The sequence below is a fragment of the Hemitrygon akajei genome, chromosome 9, assembly GCF_048418815.1.
Source record: "Hemitrygon akajei chromosome 9, sHemAka1.3, whole genome shotgun sequence".
NCBI classification, from domain to species: domain Eukaryota; kingdom Metazoa; phylum Chordata; class Chondrichthyes; order Myliobatiformes; family Dasyatidae; genus Hemitrygon; species Hemitrygon akajei.
In genome coordinates, this window is record NC_133132.1 from 75,783,016 (window position 1) to 75,799,246 (window position 16,231).

At 40.7% G+C, this 16,231-nt stretch overlaps 1 protein-coding gene across 1 annotated transcript in view; it reads left to right on the top strand.

The window, feature by feature from the left end:
* The first annotated feature begins 5,667 nt into the window (after positions 1-5,667).
* rngtt (RNA guanylyltransferase and 5'-phosphatase) overlaps positions 5,668-16,231 on the top strand; it is a 335,310-nt gene continuing 324,746 nt past the window's right edge. Inside the window, exon 1 of the mRNA XM_073056388.1 lies at positions 5,668-6,118. Coding sequence (XP_072912489.1) covers positions 6,055-6,118 — 64 coding nt within the window. The 5' untranslated portion in view covers positions 5,668-6,054. The remainder of the gene's footprint in view (positions 6,119-16,231) is intronic.

Genomic DNA, 16,231 nt, shown 5'->3' on the forward strand with positions numbered 1-16,231 from the left:
AGTAAGTGATATTGGAACTGGAAAACTCACCCCATCCACACAACCCAAAACTAGACGGCTACCAAAACAAGTAGCTAGCTCTACCAAAAAAATTAACCCAAATACAACTTCCAGATCTGTGTCATTAACAGCAGTTCCGTATAAATACTGTAGCAAATAGTAACTAGTTTATGCACTAGAAAACATAACTACAGATTAGAACACCTTCTGCATAAATATAAAACTTAATACAGAGAAAATCGGGAGAAAACCAAAACTAACCTACCTGCGAAAAATTATAGAAGAATAAAGTAAGAGAAAGGGAAAAAATAAGGTAAAAAAAAGAAGAAAGGGAAAATTATAAATTCAAGACGAGTATTTATCAACCATTTACAGAGAGGAGAGAAAAAAATTCAGAGATTAGAAAAAAAAGTGAAGAAAAGAAAAAAAAAATAAATACAAAAAAAAGGAAAAATAAATCAGCAATTAAACTGTGAACCAACAAACAGGGAGGCCTTCACTAAAGACTTCAAACCTCCAAAACAAGTTAGAGTCAGTTGTAGAACTCTGTGGATAAAGTTATTCAAGAATAAAATAGATTACACACATACCAAATCCAGGGAGAGATTGTCAACAGCCCTTAGAGTTTCAATGAATAATGTCTGAGTGATTCACGTAAAGTCTGAGTCCAGAAAAAGTAATTTCACTACGAGAAGTACTTATCCACCGTTTTAGGAGGTCCGATCGGGTTCCGAAGATGACTGGATATCCGGAAGACTTGCCACAAATGCTTCAGCTTCCTTCTCTGAATAAACCACTTGTATTTTCCAGTATTAAGCTTGATTCGTAGATTAGCAGGAGTACGAAGAGAGGGTTTAAAACCATGATCAAAAAGCACTTTCATTGCGCCTTTAAACTCGGCGCGCATCTTTAAGGTCTGGGGTGCAAAATCTTCCACAAAGCGAATGGTTATATCCTGGAAAGTAAAAGAACCTCTGCGACGTGCCTCCACAATCAGACTGTGTTTTACCTGGTATTGATGGAAGCACAAGATTACTGGTCACGGGCAGGAGCCCAGAATTCCGGGGGGACGTAAACTCTGTGTGCCCGTTCAAGCTCGGGTGGGTTCGGAAGCAAATCTTTCCTGAATATCTCACAGAGAAACTCGACGAAAAACTTCACTGTTGATCCCTGTTCGGTGGCCTCTGGTAATCCAAGAATTCTAAGATTGCAGCGTCTGCTGCGATTTTCGAGATCCACCATTTTGGAAAGGAGTTTGTTACATTTTTCCTCTAAGCTGGAACAGAGAGTCTCCAAGTATCGAACACGACTTTCTAAATCTTCAGAAGTCGAATCGATGCGAGATAAGTGTTCAGCATGTTTGTCCACTTTATCGTTGATCCGATCCAGTTTGTCTTCCAACTGTTTGAAAGCGGTTTTGAATTCCTTTAAAATTTCGTCTCAGAGCTGTCCGAGCGCAGCCAGGGTCTCGTCTGAGAGAGCCGTAGCTTCCTTTCTCCCGGATTTAGAACTCTTGCTAGACATTGTAAGTTAGATGTGTTCACAGGCAAGTAAGAGATACCGAAAAAGTTCCTAATTAAGGTTTAAAAAATGGAGACATTTAGTGCAAAGATAGCGACCGTAACGGAACAAAGGTTCGGAGCAGCTAAGCAATCGCCATCTTACCGGAAGTCCCACAGTCGACGTTTTGGGCTGAAACCCTTCGGCAAGACTTTGGAAATGAACCCAGGTTGCATCGTGCTAATGACTACGTTACCAAGCCCCACCCCAATTATAATTGCACCTCCCTCTACAACCTCCTCTGATAATTCACTCTAGGTATTCTGCACTCTCTTGAGAAACACCTAACTCTCAGATCTGCTTTAAATGTCTCCGCTCTCACCCTAATCCAGTGCCCTCTAAATTCTAGAGTTCCCTGCCCATAGAAAATGATCCCATCTAACCTCTCATTATTTTATAAACATTTTAAAGTCAAACAAAATAAACCCAGACTATCCAATGTATCCTTTTACCTACAGCCCTCCATTCCAGGCAATATTCTGGTGAATCTCTTATTCACTCTTTTGTACCCCATCCTTCTGCAGAGTGTTGATCAGAACCATACACAAAAAATACTCAAGTGCAGTCTAGCCAATCGTCTGTATAACTGCAACATGACCTCCCAACTCTTATTCCCAAAGCCTCAGCTTATGAAGGCAAACATAATAAATACCTTTTCACTACCTTATCCATCAGTTTAGTGGTAAATTTATATTTGAGATAATTTATTTTTCTCTCCACAGGCATTGCCTTACTTATTTAAACCCTTCTACCGGGGCATAGGCCACCAACAGTATCTTGCCAGAGTCGTCTGTCCTGGGCCAGTCTTTCATATCATCTCCCGGGTATAGCCCATCTTCTTGGTGATGAGGGATGAGGGTTTGGAGCTGTTGTTGGCATTTTAGTGGAACTGGATTTTTACAGGATGGGGTCACTAAGCCCCATGCTCAACCCTCCTCCTTTTGGGACTGTCCATGATGTAGTTACAGGCAATGCCTATTCCATTCAATCTGTTGTGTTACTGATTTCCAGCTTTGGCAATTTTTGTTTAGGTTACTAATTGAATTTTGTGAATGAAACTAATATTTTTATATTTGCTTTGCAAATGTCTTATATTCTAGAGAGAGATAATGCAGATACAGAATGCTTTTTTATGTGTTCATAAACCTTTGGTTTTCCTTATGTTACTGAGAAACCAGATGTTATTATTCTGTTTGGAATCTTCGGTGTCAGTCACCCAATTCAGATCCGGCTTTACTTTAACCCAACTGACAAACTCTGGGAATCCATGAGCAATATAGAGTTAGAGAGTTATATAGCATGAAAACAGACCCTACAGCCTAGCCTTTCCATGTTGACCAAGTTGCCTACGAGTCAGTCCCATTTCCCTAGATTCATTGTTATACAGCAATGAAAATGACCCTTCAGTCCAACGAGTCCATACCAACTCAGATTGACAGTGTTTGGTCTATGTAAACGTCTTTTAAATGCAATTGTATATGCACCTACCACTTGCTCTGGTAACTCATTTCAACACAACACCCTCTGTGTGGAAAGGTTGTCCCAGGTGCCTTTCAAATCTCACTCCTCTCACCTTAAATCTACGCTCTCTAAATTTAGACTTCCTTAAGCTGGGGAAAAGACGGTGACTATTCAAAGAAACAGGAAGAAACAAAGACCCAGCCTAACCAGTCTCCGCTGATATCACAATCCCTCCAGTCTGGTAACTAGCTTAATGGCATTATAAGACCATAAGACACAGGAAGAGAATGAGGCCATCTGGCCTATCGAGTTTGCTCCACCATTCAATCATGGCTGATCCTTTTTTTCTATCTCATCCTCACCCCCAGTTCATGGCCTTCTCCCTGTGACCTTTGATGCCTTGTGCAATCAAGAATCTATCAATCTCTGCCTGTGCACCCAATGACCTGACCTCCACAGCTGCATGTGGCAACAAATTCCACAAATTCACAACCCTTTGGCTAAAAAAATTTCTCCGCATCTCTATTTTAAATGGACACCCCTCTATCCTGAGGCTATGCCCTCATGTCCTAGACTCTCCCACCATGTGAGTCATCCTTTCCACATTTACTCTGTCTATGCCTTTCAACATTCGAAAGGTTTCAAAGAGATCCCCACTCGTCCTTTTGAATTCCAGCGAGCACAGACCCAGAGCCATCAAATGTTCCCCATTATTCCTACCATTAGGCAGCCAGAACTGCACACAATACTCCAGGTGTGGTCTCATGAACATCTTGTGCAGTTGTAACATGACATCTGAATGGTGTGCATGTGCACTCGTCTTTTGCTACTAGCACACAAAGGAATTTAAACTGTGCACAAAAGGTTGTAACCCTCTACCTCATTGGCATGTTAGGTATATTCACATTTCCTTTTTTGGCTTCTGATGTGGAGGGTGTTGATAATGTGAAGCTTGCAATGATTTGTCTGCAGATTTTAGAACTGGCTTATTTATACTGTTTTTATTGAAGAAATTATTCACTATGTCGAATTCCTAAGAAGTAAAAGGCATGTAGCACAAAATAACTGCTAGTTCATTTAAAGTGGAATGGCTTAATGAAACAGTAGAAACTGCTACACTGAAAACTCATGAGGTCAGGATCGTGCAGCTACAAGAAATATAGGAACTGTTGTATAATACAGAAATTGGTGTTACCTGCATGTATTGTCACGATGCAAAAGTTGCTGGAGAATTTGCAACTGGGAAGTGGGAAGAAGTGGAGTGATATTTGGAAACTTGATTTTTTAAAGCATCATTTAGCAAGCAAATCATAAATGGATGTGCAAAAGCTTCAGCAAGAAAATCCTTCATTACCTGCTATAGGGCTGCTAGTGTAGATGAATGTGAATCAAAACGATCAAATCCAGTTGAGATCAAAAGTTGTTAATGACAATGTTTTGTGAGCTGTTAAAATGAATACCTCTATATATAAAATTCAATGTGCACACATTGTCGTTGGGAAAAAATTGCACAGCACAATATTTTGGCGCATATTGATCATTAGAAATTAGAGGGAACATTGATCTCAACTCTTACATTCAATGCCCTAACTAATGATGACAAGCATGCCAAGTGCCCTCTTGAGCATGGATCTACTTGTGTCACAACTTTCACAGAACTACGTACTTGTACCCTTAGGTCTCTGCAATACTTTCCCAGGGCCTGCTGTTTACTCTGTAAGTCATGCCCTGATTTAACTAAAGATGAAAAACTTCACAATTGTCCAAGTTAAATTCAGTCTACCATTCCTTGGCCCAATTTCCCAGTTGATCTAGATCCTGTTATAATCTTAAATAACATCTTCACTGTTTACTACACTACCAATTTTGTCATTGTCTGCAAACTTACTAACTATATTCTCAATGAAATTGTTACTGTAGAGGACCAACAACATTGGACCCAGCACCACCCTTATGACACCTGGCTAGTACAAGCCTTCAACATACTTTCTGAAGAGGTTTCTTTCATTGGATGGGAGCACATAGGGCATTCAAAGGAAATAAGTATCTTTGGGACAGTACTTCTGGGAAGCCAGCGATCTGGTTTGAAATAGTCCTCAAATGCAACAGAACCGTTTGGGCTTCTCCAATCTTATTGCCAGCATCAGCATCTTTTTACAGCGTTAAATAGTATATTTCACAGAAACTTTAACACAGTTTTTGTGTGCAGCCAACATTTCATATGTTACAGTCAATACATGGTTGTATATTACAACTTTAAAATCATATCACACGTCTGTGGGTTTGGATCAGGTTGGGTGTTCAATATAATTGAAATATGAAGAAAATATCACTGGATATACACCGTTTTCTATAGAGATTGCCTAACCACATTGTATCCCTTCATATCCAGAAATTTGTGAATGAAAATAGCATTGATGTAAAAATGCAAACCGCAAGCGCCAACGTTCTTTGGCCTACTTTACCTGTATTTTTGAACTATAGTTGCATTGTGCGTTTATTTCTTTCTTCTGTTTGAGAAGGAACAGTTTCTCACAGACAGTTGAGACTTCAGGATCAGGACTCTCTGTCACGGGAACGCTGCCTCAGGCCAGCGGCTGGCGGGAGCGCGCATTGGCGGCGAGCACACGTGATGCATGCGCAATGTCGGGGCGTGCGCGATCCCTGGCTGCAGGCCGCCGGAGAGGTTGCCAGGTCCCCGCGGTGACTCTGATCTGCTGAAAAGCGGCTTTTCCGCGCTCGCACGGATCCGCCCGAGTTGCCAACTCGAATTCTTATACCTTTCTTCAGCTGGTTGATATTTAAGAAAATAAAAAGTGTAACTGCGAGAGCCGGGAAGTGGCCGGGTGGAGGCCGCAAAGCCTGGGCCTCGGGTCTGATGTCAGGAGAGAGGCAAACCAGTTCCTTGCATCACTGGTGGCTGAGGGCCGCCGGTCACAAGTAAACATTTTGTTCTTGCGGTGCGGGCCAGTTCCTGAAGACTGAAGATCTTTTGGAGTCGGTGTATTATTAGTATAGGTGTGCAACATCAACATGTACAACAGTGCAGTGCCACCCCGGTGGCTGCACTGCCCGAGGAGAGGGCAACCCGTTGCAGGTGAGTTTCAGGAACGAAAAGTTTCCATGCTTGCACTTCCGAGTAATCCACGCAGTTGCGATGCGTACACTTGTGGATTTCTTGAGATGCAAAACTTGTGGCTGTCTCCTCGGTCCCTAATAAAGCGAAATCGAAATTACCCTGGTAGTTTAGCATCAATAGGAAACTTTATTGGGAAGCTATCAAAGGCGGAAAGTTTTTAAATATTGCGGAAGTGATCCTAATTCTGAGTGGAACTGGTGTATCATTTCTCTCCTCTTCGCTGTTAGTAAGATGCCCATACATTATTGTCTTGCACAGTAATTAAACGTCATTTTAATCGATTTATTTTAAGGGAGATCGATAACAGAATATTTATGCATTTATTTAACCGTAGTTTATCAACACATGAGTATCAAACAATTTGTGACGCCTTCTAGTGCTTGAAATTTTTGGGGTCAGATAGTTGTGTTGCTTCAGCAGAGAACTGTAAGCATGAGTGGATGCCAGGTAAAATGAAGATGATCAGTTTTTTTACTATATTGTGTGATTCATATATTCCTGTCAGTCCTGGGGTCCATAAAGACTTGAAGAAATTTACCAAACCAGTTGAATTGGAGAGGGAAGTGTTGTCACATTAAGTAATACAGAAAACAACAATCACATTACCATGATACCATTCACCAGACTGTTGAAGTGCTGATTTATGACTGTGGTTCTGTTAGCTGGTGACCTAGACACTTGGACTTTAAATAGAAATTAGAGAAAGGACAAGGCAATATTGCAGGGCACAGCAAAATGGATAATGAGAGTGTTGAGAAGAAATATAAAAATAAGATATCTTAAAATAGAATGGATTGGGAAGAAAATGGGAAAAAGGGTAAAGTTGAAGGCATCTCAGTTGAGTGTATGAAGCATTAGAGACAAGAAAGGCAAATTAATGGCCCAAATAAAAGTCTGGATATGGAACGCATTAACTCCAACTGCCAAGACAGCCTTGACCCACTGCAATTCACCTGTCAAAACAGGAAGTGAAGGTGCCTCTTCCTTACCCTTACACTCATCTGTGAACCATCTGGACAGTAAAGACACCTATATTGGACTATTGCTTATTGACTACAGCTCTGGCTTCACTACTGTAATTCCAAGTAAACTCATCTCTAAAGTGCTAGACCAGGGACTCAACACCTCCCTTTGCAATTAGATCCTTGACTTCCTGCCGTGCAGACTCCTGACTTCCTGCAATTAGTAAGGATAGACAGCAACACCTTCACAATGGTTATCAACACTGGTGCCCCATGAAGCTGCATCTTCAGCCTCTACTCTACATGCTGTACACTCACAGCAACATGGGCAGATTTGAGAAATTTGCAGGTGATGTTTCAAATGAGTCAGAGTATAGAAAGGAGAAAGAGAGCCTGCTGTCATGGTGTCATGACAACAAACTCTGATCGTGTCAGCAAAACGAAAGATCTGGTCATAGACTTCAGGAAAGGGGCAGTGCACGTGCTCCTGTCTACATCAACAGTGCTGAGGTTGAGAAAGTTGGGAGCTTCAGGTTCCTAGGATTGGACATCACAACAGCCTATACTGGTCTAACCAGCTTGACAACATGATCAAGAAAGCCCAGCATCTCCTACTTCCTTAGACTAAAGAGATTTGTCCCTTTTAACCCTCACCAACTTTTATTGATGCACAGTACAAAGCATCCTATCCATGTGTTTCATGCTCTGCTTGTGACCGCAAGAAACTGTACAGAGTTTTGGATATATCACAGAAACCAGTCTCTCCCCTCCATGTACTCCATCTACACTTCTCACTGCCTCAACATTATCAAAAACTCTGTCTACTCCCCCCCACCCCCCACCCATCGGGCTGAAGATATAAAAGGGCGAAAGTACATAGAAGGACAACTGTTGTAAGACCATTAAATGGTCTTGAGATGGACTTTTGACATAGTTTACTCATTGTGACCTTGTTAAACTGCGTTGCACTTCTCTAACTGTAACACTTTATTCTGCACTGTTATTACTTTACCATCTACTACCTAAATGCACCTTTGTGATGAAATGATCTGTATGAATGGCATACAAGACGTGTTTTCACTGTACCTTGGGACATTGACAATAATAAACCAATTTACCTGTTAAAGTTGGTTCCATCCAAAAGCTGTTATAGAGCCATTGTTTCAAGTAACCAAGTTTGGGAATTAAATACTTATGTAAAGGAGAGCAAATAACCCTTATAATAAAAGATGGGAGAAAGAATCTCAACTTGGAAAACTAAGTAGAATCAATTTGGGCAAAGCTAAGAAATAGCAAGGGATGGATAGTACTGGTGTGAATTCACTGTTTACTCGCAGACAAAAAGTAGTAATGTTGAACAAAGCATCATTCAGGAAAATGTGAGATGTATGTACTTGACACAGACTGGGTAAACCAAATTAGCAGCAATAGTATGGAGGGTAATTTCACAGCATTTTTGATGAGTAATCAACCACAGAATGGACTTTATTAGAATTGTGCAATGAAAAAGGAAGTAGTTAATTATCTTGTAGTCCTTATAGCATTTTCTTGTTTCAATTTGAGCTGTACAGGGAATATGGAAAGGTTTCTGATAATATAGATTGATTAAGGGCACTACAGTGCTGCTAATAAACATCCACACATCCAAGTTTGATCTTGACTTTGGAAGCTCGTGTCAGAGTTTGCACATTCTTGTGATTTCAGAGTCTGTGCTAGATTGATTTGATTCCCTTCAAAAGATATGTTTGTAGATTAACTAGCTATTGTAAATTGCCTGTTGGTGTAAATAATGAAGGAATTAAAAACTAATTGATAGGGATAGAGAATTAATTGTGGGGAACTAATGGGAATGGGACTGATGGATTGTTTTGCTAGGGGCTGGCATGGGCCGTAGGTCAAATGGTAGTTCCCTGTAAGTAAGTGGGTGAGAGCATAGCAGTTGGAACATGAGATTATGGTTAGGGTCAGGGTTTGAGAATTTGATCATAAAATTTAAAAATGGGATTTTTTAACATGGTGAGAGCTGGAAATTAATTCATTGGTCCCTGGTTGGCTGGTCACTGAAAGTTAATGTGCAGATACACTAGGTCATGAGGAAGGCAAAGTATATGCTGGTCATTATACTTGTACTCAAGTTCTCTTGCAATAAAAAATCTCACTGCATCAACAGTACAGCCCTCAATGAGAATGTTTGAGAAAATGCACTGGCCTTGTCTCCCTGGCTAAATGTGAATGGAGTGCAGTGAGTGTTTGTCAGATTAATTCCTGAGATGGGGCTTGGTCCCTCAACACCAGCTCCATAGCAAAGAAAGCTCAGCAGTGTCTCTACTTTCTGCAAAGGCTGAGGAAAGTACATCTTCCACCACCCCCCCCCCCCCCCCATCCTCATCACGTCCACAGCGATTGTATTGAGAGCATTCTGAGCAGCTGCATCACTGCCTGGTTCGGAAATTGCACCATCTCGGATCGCGAGACCCTGCAGCGGATAGTGAGGTCAGCTGAGAAGATCATCAGACTCTCTCTTCCCGCCATTACAGACATTTACACTACACGCTGCATCTGCAAAGCAAACAGCATTATGAAGGACCCCATGCACCCCTCATACAAACTCTTCTCCCTCCTGCCATCTGGGAAAAGGCACCAAAGCATTCGGGCTCTCACGACCAGACTATGTAACAGTTTCTTCCTGCAAGCCATCAGACTCCTCAATACCCAGAGCCTGGACTGACACCAGCTTACTGCCCTATTGTCTTGTTTATTATTTATTGTATTGCCTGCACTGTTTTGTGCACTTTATGCAGTCCTGGATAGGGCTGTAGTCTAGTGTAGTTCTTTCTGTGTTGTTTTTACATAGTTCAGTGTAGTTTTTGTATTATTTTATGTAGCACCATGGTCCTGAAAAAAGTTGTTTCGAATAAAAAGTGACTTGACTTGACTTGACTTGACTTGAATTGTAATTGGGAGTGATTAATCAGAACAAACCAGTGTTTTCTTCTAAATAAGTGAATGTTGATCTCATTGATACATGTAAAATTATGATGGAAGTTGACAGGATGGCTTCAGGTATGATGTTTTCTCTGGCTAGCATGTTAGAACTAGCAGTTATAATCTCAGAAAAAGAAGTGTCACTCTTACAAGACTCAGGTGAGAAGAAATTTCTTCTTACCTGGGTAGTCACTCTTTAACTCTATCCACCTGAATTTCAGAGGCTCACTCAGTGTGTTTATCTAAAATGGAGATTGGTAGATATTGTAATGATCTGATAATCTGGTACTTTATGAGATTTGCATGTTGTTCTACTGGTTGTTACTCCAGATAATATCTTAAATATATTTTTCGTTCATATTTTAACATGTTACATGATAGCACAATAAAATTTCCAGTGACTTTGTTGAGTTTAAAGGAGCAGGACTTAAATTTTAGATTCTGGTTGCAAAGCTACCCATTCTTTGATTTCAATTGTTCTGCACCCTAAGTCTGGCTATTGGTTCATTCTGCATCCCTACCTCTGCTGTTTCACCCTGCTTAAAATCTAGAGACCCAGCTCACATCCAAGCCTAGAATTAGCCAGACGCCAAATCATCAGGATTTCCGAATAATTGGATGATGGATTATTGGAGATTTTACTATATTGTAGAGAATTACGTAGTATGGAGTAAATGTAGAAAATTGGAATTTATTTAAAAGATTGGACATGAACAGACATGCTTTTAGCAGCAGAGCATTGGCAATGGGTTGAATATAAAAGTTAATATTTGTCCCTTCCAGAGTGGGACTTCTGTTTAGTTGCCAAGGAAATGAACTGCAAGGATAAGGAAGTATTTCATACAATTTCAGTCTCTTTATTTACTTGAATTGGCATTTTAAGAGTAAGTTCAAAATATTGATCTCTTGCTTGACTGATTTGACCTGTAAGGCAAGGTTGAGCAGAATGGTCTCTGGAGTTTAAGAAAAATGAGAGGTAGTTTCATTGAAATGTTAAAAATTATTGATGCAACAGAATGTCTAAGGATGATGCTCGTGATAATGAGGAAGAAGGGGTTGGCCACTGCCTGAGATGAGGAGATGAGGAGATATTCCTTCTGATAAATGTCAATCTTTGAGATTCTGTCCCCAGAGGGTTATGGATACTGAATTTTGCAAGAGAGGTTAGACTATAGGGAAACTGAAAGTCATTAATAGAAATCAGGTAGAAGGTGGTGGAGGGGTCAGGTTATTAAAAGATCATGCTTGAGTGGCCCTAACTCTCATTCTTATTCCTGTTTATTATTTTGTATGTTCACAATCATTGGCTGCCTGTAGTTGAAAAATCTCAATCTTGGATGTACTTAATGATTCAGTATCTACTGCTTTCTGCAGTGGAAAATTCCATAGGTTCACAATCTTATGATCTCATTTTAATATATGAATGAAGATGAAAGAAGCCAGGATAAGTTTAGCAGTAATTGGTCCAAATGTAGACATGGGTTGACCTGATCCTTCTAGTAATCCACCTTGCCATTTCCAACTCCTCCTGGAATCTATGCAGTCTTCAATGAGGGTTGAAATGGGATTATTTCTTCCTTATTCCTTAGTACATCTGTGCACTTGTAATGCTACTGTGACACTGTAATTTATTTGGGATCAGTAAAGTATCTATCGTATCTCTAGAGGTGAGGTGGTATAGTCGAAAAGCCAAGGTCAGTAATGCAAAGATTGCAAATATTCTTCTTCAATCTTCAAGGTTTGATTGATCTTGGAGCAGGTTAAGAGGTTGGCACACTTAAGGACCTGTGCTGTGCTATAATGTTCTGTGATTAAATGAACAGAATTATACCTTGTATAGCTGATGTGCCAGACCTCATTATCATAATTCCAGGATATTTCCCATTGCGTGAAGAAAGGTAGACAAGGTGTGGTTGTTAAATGGTACTTAGGTGGGTAGTTGTGGCCCTTGGTCTCACACACACCCATTCCAAGTTGTCTGGCAGCGGGTAATACATAAACAAGGAAATTTCCTGATTGCCACCTAGTGTCCTCCCTTGGGTGATGAATCTATTGAACAGCATTTGGAAGAAATACTGGGAGTAGCAAACCACAGTAAGTTTTTGATGGGACTTTAATCCCTTCACCAAGAGTGGTTCATCAGTACTGGCAATGACTGAGTCCTGAAGGACATAACTGTCAGACTTGGTCTGAAAACACCCTTAGCTGTTACTTGTTGATTATGCATTTGTTTATGTTGACATTAAGTGTGACCACAGTTTATGAGAGATGCTCCTTTTTAATATGAAGGATACCTTTTTCATGTGTAGTACATTAGTGTTAAAGAAATTGTCACAGAACAGATCTGGGCATCAATGAGGCACCGTGGGCCATTAGCAGAGGAAGAATTGCATTCAGTCACAATCAATAACAATGTTTGGCAGCTTCTGTTACTCTAATTCATAGGTGTCAAACACAAGGCCCGCGGGCCATATCCGGCCCGGCGTACAATTATATCCGGCCCGCGAGATCATTTTAGATAGATCTATTATTTTAATTATTAATGGCCCGGCGATATGAAGCGCTGATAACACACTAACTACAGATCCCATAATGCAGCGCAACAGCTGCCGATAGGCTATCCGGGAACATTCCCGCGTCAAGCGTCTGTTGCTGTATACAACGCTACTCTGAAGTCAAAGCTGCAGTGTAATGGGACACTAAAGGCAAGGTACGACACTGCAGGGCCCGTACAGTTTATTCGCTCCATTCCTGAAGCAATGCCTCAGCTCCGTCTACATGCGGCTTGAACCTTGTGCATGTTTGGTAGCACATATCTGTGTGAGAAGCTTTTCTCAGTGATGAAGATTAACAAAACATCACACAGGAGTCGTCTCACTGATGAACACCTGCAATCCATCCTGAGAATCTCCACAACACAGAACCTTACACCAAACCTAAACGAACTTATTGCCAAGAAAAGATGCCAAGCATCCAGCTCTGACAAAACGGCATAAGAGCAAAGAAAATTGAGTGTTTTGATTTGTTGTTGTTTTAACTTTTGCTGAAAAGCACAAATTTTATTTATATTTTCAGGGTTTTTTTGCAGCATGCTCATATTTCTAACTTGTATAATACTGACAGGAGATATTTTTATGGAGAGCAAAATATTTAAGTTATTTAAAGTTTTAGTTTATTTTTTCTGGAATAATATTCCTGTCTGTTTTTATTCATATTTATGTTCAAAAAATGTTTAGTTTTAGGGTGTTCAATAAATGTTTATCCTGTTCGGCCCGTGACCTAAAGTGTGCTTTGAGTTTTGGCCCCATGTGCAATTGAGTTTGATGCCTCTGCTCTAATTCATTGCCATCAAGCCAATGACAGTTCGATGAGGAATGCAGACGAGCACACTGGAACAGTGCCTTCCATTCCTAAAAGAGAGTTGCCAAATGATAAAGCTACAGCACTCGACACTATGCAAGCTAAACAACATGAGTAAGCCTGATGTCATATTCTCAGAATTATTCTTTGTGCAGCTATTTGCTGTATCTACGGTGAAGGTTTTCCAGTCGCTTAAGAGCTGCTCCACGAATTACAGATTTTTCTGCAAGGTTCCATGATAGATAGTTCTTCACAGACCATACCTCATGTTGTTACTGTTAACCTTTAGATAATAGGAATTTCTTAACTGCCTTGAGGTCCACAATGATCAGCACCTGTGAGGGGAAAATTGCTGCTTAACTACTAGAAAATGCCAAGATTACTTTGAGAATAACCAGGAAATACAATCCCTGCCTTTGGGAAAACAAACATCTCTTGAAGACAGTGAAAAATTGTGACTTGAAGAAGAAAGAATGGGTGGGAAAAACATAGGAAATTGTACAAGTTGCTGATGATTCTGATGTTTGATTTCTTCAGTGCTGTCAAGAATATCCATTCTATCCCTCCGAAGTTCCATACTAGCCAAGACCAGAAGAGTTCAGAAAGGATAGTTAAATATTTTTCAAACTTCACAGCAATGTCTCTTGATGTTTCCTTATAGCAAACTAACTTCAGCAGCACTTCAAACTGACAAGAAGTCAATGAGGCCATATGTCAACTGAAAGTCAGAAGTCATGGGAGTAGACCTTACTCCTGCTGCAGTTCTAAATATGGCGGTGACTAGTTTCTGTCTTGTACCCAGTCTTATCTTCCGTAACCAAGAAGAGGTGAAAACTGTAGACCTCAGGTACCCTTAATTGTGATAATCTGCAAGAAAGGAGATAAATCCAGTTGTGGTAACCTTTGTGGTTTTTGGATGTTTGCTCTGGGGAAAGTGTTCCAACTGCTTCTCTCTGCTTTCCTGAATTGTAGTGTGGCTTCTGTCCTTACAGAGACACGCTGGATGTACTATCATGTGTCACCTCCCAAAAGAAATGCAAGGAGTTGCTCAAACTGTTGTACATGGTATTTATTTTTGGCCTGACAAAGGGCTTTTGATTCTGTCAGTTAAGAACATCCTGCTTACATTTGCCAACCTTCAGAAATTAACAGTTTCCCAATAGATCCATTCTCATTGTAGTTTGATATCAAGCAAAACTATTATCATTGTCCCAACACTTCTCAATCTTGGGGAGACATACTCATGCACCGCTCCTTAAAAGATTTTTGCTGGAGTGAAACTAATTTATGGGGAAAATAGGAAACTGTTTAACTTGCTCTCTAATATTAGTTGTCAAGGTACAATACACACACAAGCAGTGTTTGGGTTTGTGCATGTTTGGTGGCTGAACTCCAGTTTATTGTCAGCTTGTTTAATGAGAGAATAGATCTTGCACAAAATATCTACAACGCCCCTGTACTGCACTGCTTCTGACCTTGAAAGGATTTGGATGTTTTTTTCTCTGCAGCCATTTCTCAATGAAGATAGACATCACATGAAATTTGTCATGCATTCAGTGCTATAGCATAGCTTTCGGCCATCTGAGGGTGGAGCAATGCATGTATGAAGATCAAGATTGCAAACAGGTCACGATTTACTAAGGTGCCATTTATACCTGCCTCACCTCCTGAACGATCAGTACAGCCAATATTTTTGCCACAGAATCCTCCAAATCTGCTGGCAGGATAAGTGTCAATGTCATCTCTCAGGTAATTTTTCCAGCATTGGGGCTCAGATGGGTAGGCTATATTGTCTGCAATGGCCATCATGAGAAGAGGTTGAGGTGGATAAAGGAAATGATTAGAAGATATTACTAAAATCTTGTTGTGGGGAGGATGGGTTAGGGTCATTACATCTCTGCTGACTGGAATGGGTGTTGTACCTATTAAATATTAGGAACATTTCATTTGTTGAAAGCGATACTTAGTGTTATTCAAATGATTATTTTCAGAGACCAAGAACAAACTTTCATAACCTGTGCCATATACTACCTGTCAAGACATAAGGTTATCGGTCTCAAATTTGTGATATCCCTTTTGTTTCACGTCCTAGACTCTGGCTTCCTACTTTGAGTTGACAGCAGTTTTTCACAGTGCTTCCAGGTTCTCATGATATTACAGGGAATTCTCCTGATGATTCAAACAAGAACCTCACATCTCCCCTGGGGTTTTAATTTGAATTTGTACTTATTTAAATCTTACATCCATTCCATAATGTGAGGGAGTAAACAACTTTGCATTACGACTCTGTTGCAATGTACAGACATGTGAATTTATAAGTCTAATGGCTTGTAGAAAGGAGCTGTCCCGTAGCCTGTTGGTCCTGACTTTGATGCTGTGGTACAGTTTGCCAAATGGAAGCAGCTGAAAAAGTTTATGGTTGGGGTGACTGGTGAGTCTGATGATCTTCCAGGCCTTCTTTCCACACCTGCTGTTGTAAGTGTCCTCCATGGAGGGAAGTTCATGTCCACAGATGCGCTGGGCTGTTGTGAACCACTCACTACAGTGCCCAGTGATCAAGGTTGGTGCATTTCCCGTACCAGGCAATGATACAACCAACACAATCAAACAAGCTGGACGAACTCAGCAGGTCGGGCAGCATCCGTTGAAAGGAGCAGTCAACGTTTCGGGCCGAGACCCTTCGTCAGGACTGAAGAAGGGGGGGGGGGGCAGGGTCCCCATAAAGAAGGTGGGGGGAGGGTGGAAAACCAATCAGAGGAAAGAT